Consider the following 2,157-nt stretch of genomic DNA (forward strand, 5'->3'; position numbering starts at 1 on the left):
CTCTCTCTCTCTCTCTCTCTCTCTCTCTCTCTCTCTCTCTCTCTCTCTCTCTCTCTCATATACAGGTTCAGGGAAGCATCGAAGCAAAGAACCAAAGAAGAAGGCCCACAAGCAGAGGCTTCGTTTCCGGGCCCAGAACCAGCACAGTGACCACCTGGCCTCACTGCGCGCCAATCCCTAAGGACTGACACCAGCCTACCACCCCAAAACAACCCCGAACACCAAACCCCACCCCATTACCAACCACACACACTCAAAATACAATTCAAAGCTGCTATCTGCTGCTACACATACACACATACACACACACACACACACACACACACACACACACACACACACACACACACACACACACACACACACACACACACACACACACACCATATACCTACAAATAGGTACTCCACACATGCTGTCTCTCTCCCTCTCTCCCTTTCGTTCTGTCTGTCTGTCTTGCCTGTCTGTCTGTCTTTCACTCTCTCTGTCTTTCACTCAATACCTCCTGCTGCTTTTCCATTTGCCAGTGACACGCCCCGCCCACTTGACCTTTCACCCCCACTGTGACATCACAGCACTCCACCACAGCTCTCCCCTTTCAGCTCGCGTTTCATTGGTGTCTGAGGTGAACAAGAGGAGGACAACGTAAAAGAAAAAAAAGAGAGACTGAGGCATACTTCAAAAATAAGACAAAAAGAAAATATGTTGTACAATATTTAAAAAAAATGAAAACAAAACAAATGAGGAGGACTGGATGGACGTGATACGTGGCTGAGTGTTGCTCGGGCGGGACACGGACGAAGGAAGCAAAGGCATATGAGGCAGAGAGGAAGAGAGAGCGAGAGAAAGAAAGAGAGGAAGAAAGAAAGAGAGAGTGACAGAGTGAGCAGAAAGGAGCGAGGAGGAGGGAAAGCACGAGGATGTGGAAGATCTTCGACAGTAAACGACAGTGAAAACAAGAACTGTTGAAAGGATCAAATGGACGACCTGAAACTATAAAAAAAACAGAGACTTGGTGTATTTATGGAACCTTTGTTTTTCCCGATGGAGACGGCAAGCGCTAGATAAATGCCTTTTCTTGGTTGATTATGTACATTTTTGAGAGTAACGGTAACTAATGTACCATGCATAGTTGCAAAGTATTTTATTCTCAGCACAAAATGTTTACGTCAAGACCGCTTTATGCTTTAAAAATGTATATTGTGGATAAAGAAATTTAGTTGTTCGAATAGCATGGCCACAAACTCCTGTACATAGTGGGTGAGTTTATCTAATAATAATAAAAAAAAACTATTACTGTATTTTCAGTATTGACTCCTTCAAGGTTCTAAATGTGTTAGAGAAACTTAATACCCAGCTACCAGTAAGAAGAAAAACCTAAAGAAAAACAAGCAAAAACATAGCCGACACATAGCTATTACATTTATTATATGGTATATATTTGATTTATTTATTGACTCTATTTTGTACTTATTTTGTGTTTGGTGACAATTCATTTTTTGTCTCTGTTACTGTTACTCTCTGTGCTGAGTTATTCTTTGAGGTCCTTATAACAATACAATTATCTTCAAAAAAGTGGAAACATTTGTTTGTGTCTTCGTGTCTGTCACGTGGGAAAGCATCTGTTTGTTCATTTCACTAGTGGTTCCCAAACTTGGGGGCGTGACCCCTGGAGGGGTCGCCGAGGTACTGAAGGGGGGGTCGCAGACAAAAGGGACATTGCATGAAAATGGTAAATCCACCGATTAACAGCTAACATAATTTCATAATTTCATTTGTAAAAGTATTCACTTGTGTAGTTAATAGATGTATATGATGTCCTTTAGATTTCTCGCAATATTAGCGGACAAACGATTATTGGAAAATCTAGCTATATTAATGGACAAAAAATTAGGCATTTTTTGTGTATTAATAATAGTGCTAGATTTTGCATTAGTAGTTTGTATTTTGTATTTTGCGAGAAATCTGTTGCTAGGCTAAGTCTATGGTGAGCGGGGGGGTCGCAAAAATATTCCGGAGTCCAAAAGGGGGTCCAAGTAGAATACAGTTTGGGAACCACTGCATTTAACGTTCAATAAGATCACTGTTATTAGGTAATTAGGTTTAGGTGACTCCTTTCCGTATCAGTACCACAGCCAAGCCGGTATCATCGGTAGT

General features: G+C 41.4%; 1 protein-coding gene across 2 annotated transcripts in view; it reads left to right on the forward strand.

Moving 5' to 3' along the window:
- rspo2 (R-spondin 2) overlaps positions 1–280 on the forward strand; it is a 114,118-nt gene extending 113,838 nt beyond the window's left edge. For both annotated transcript variants that reach the window (XM_063198733.1, XM_063198734.1), the window contains exon 6: positions 66–280. In XM_063198733.1, the coding sequence (XP_063054803.1) occupies positions 66–181 (116 nt within the window). In that variant the 3' untranslated portion in view covers positions 182–280. The remainder of the gene's footprint in view (positions 1–65) is intronic.
- Positions 281–2,157: the final 1,877 nt, after the last annotated feature.

The sequence above is a fragment of the Engraulis encrasicolus genome, chromosome 5 (assembly GCF_034702125.1).
Source record: "Engraulis encrasicolus isolate BLACKSEA-1 chromosome 5, IST_EnEncr_1.0, whole genome shotgun sequence".
Taxonomy (NCBI): domain Eukaryota; kingdom Metazoa; phylum Chordata; class Actinopteri; order Clupeiformes; family Engraulidae; genus Engraulis; species Engraulis encrasicolus.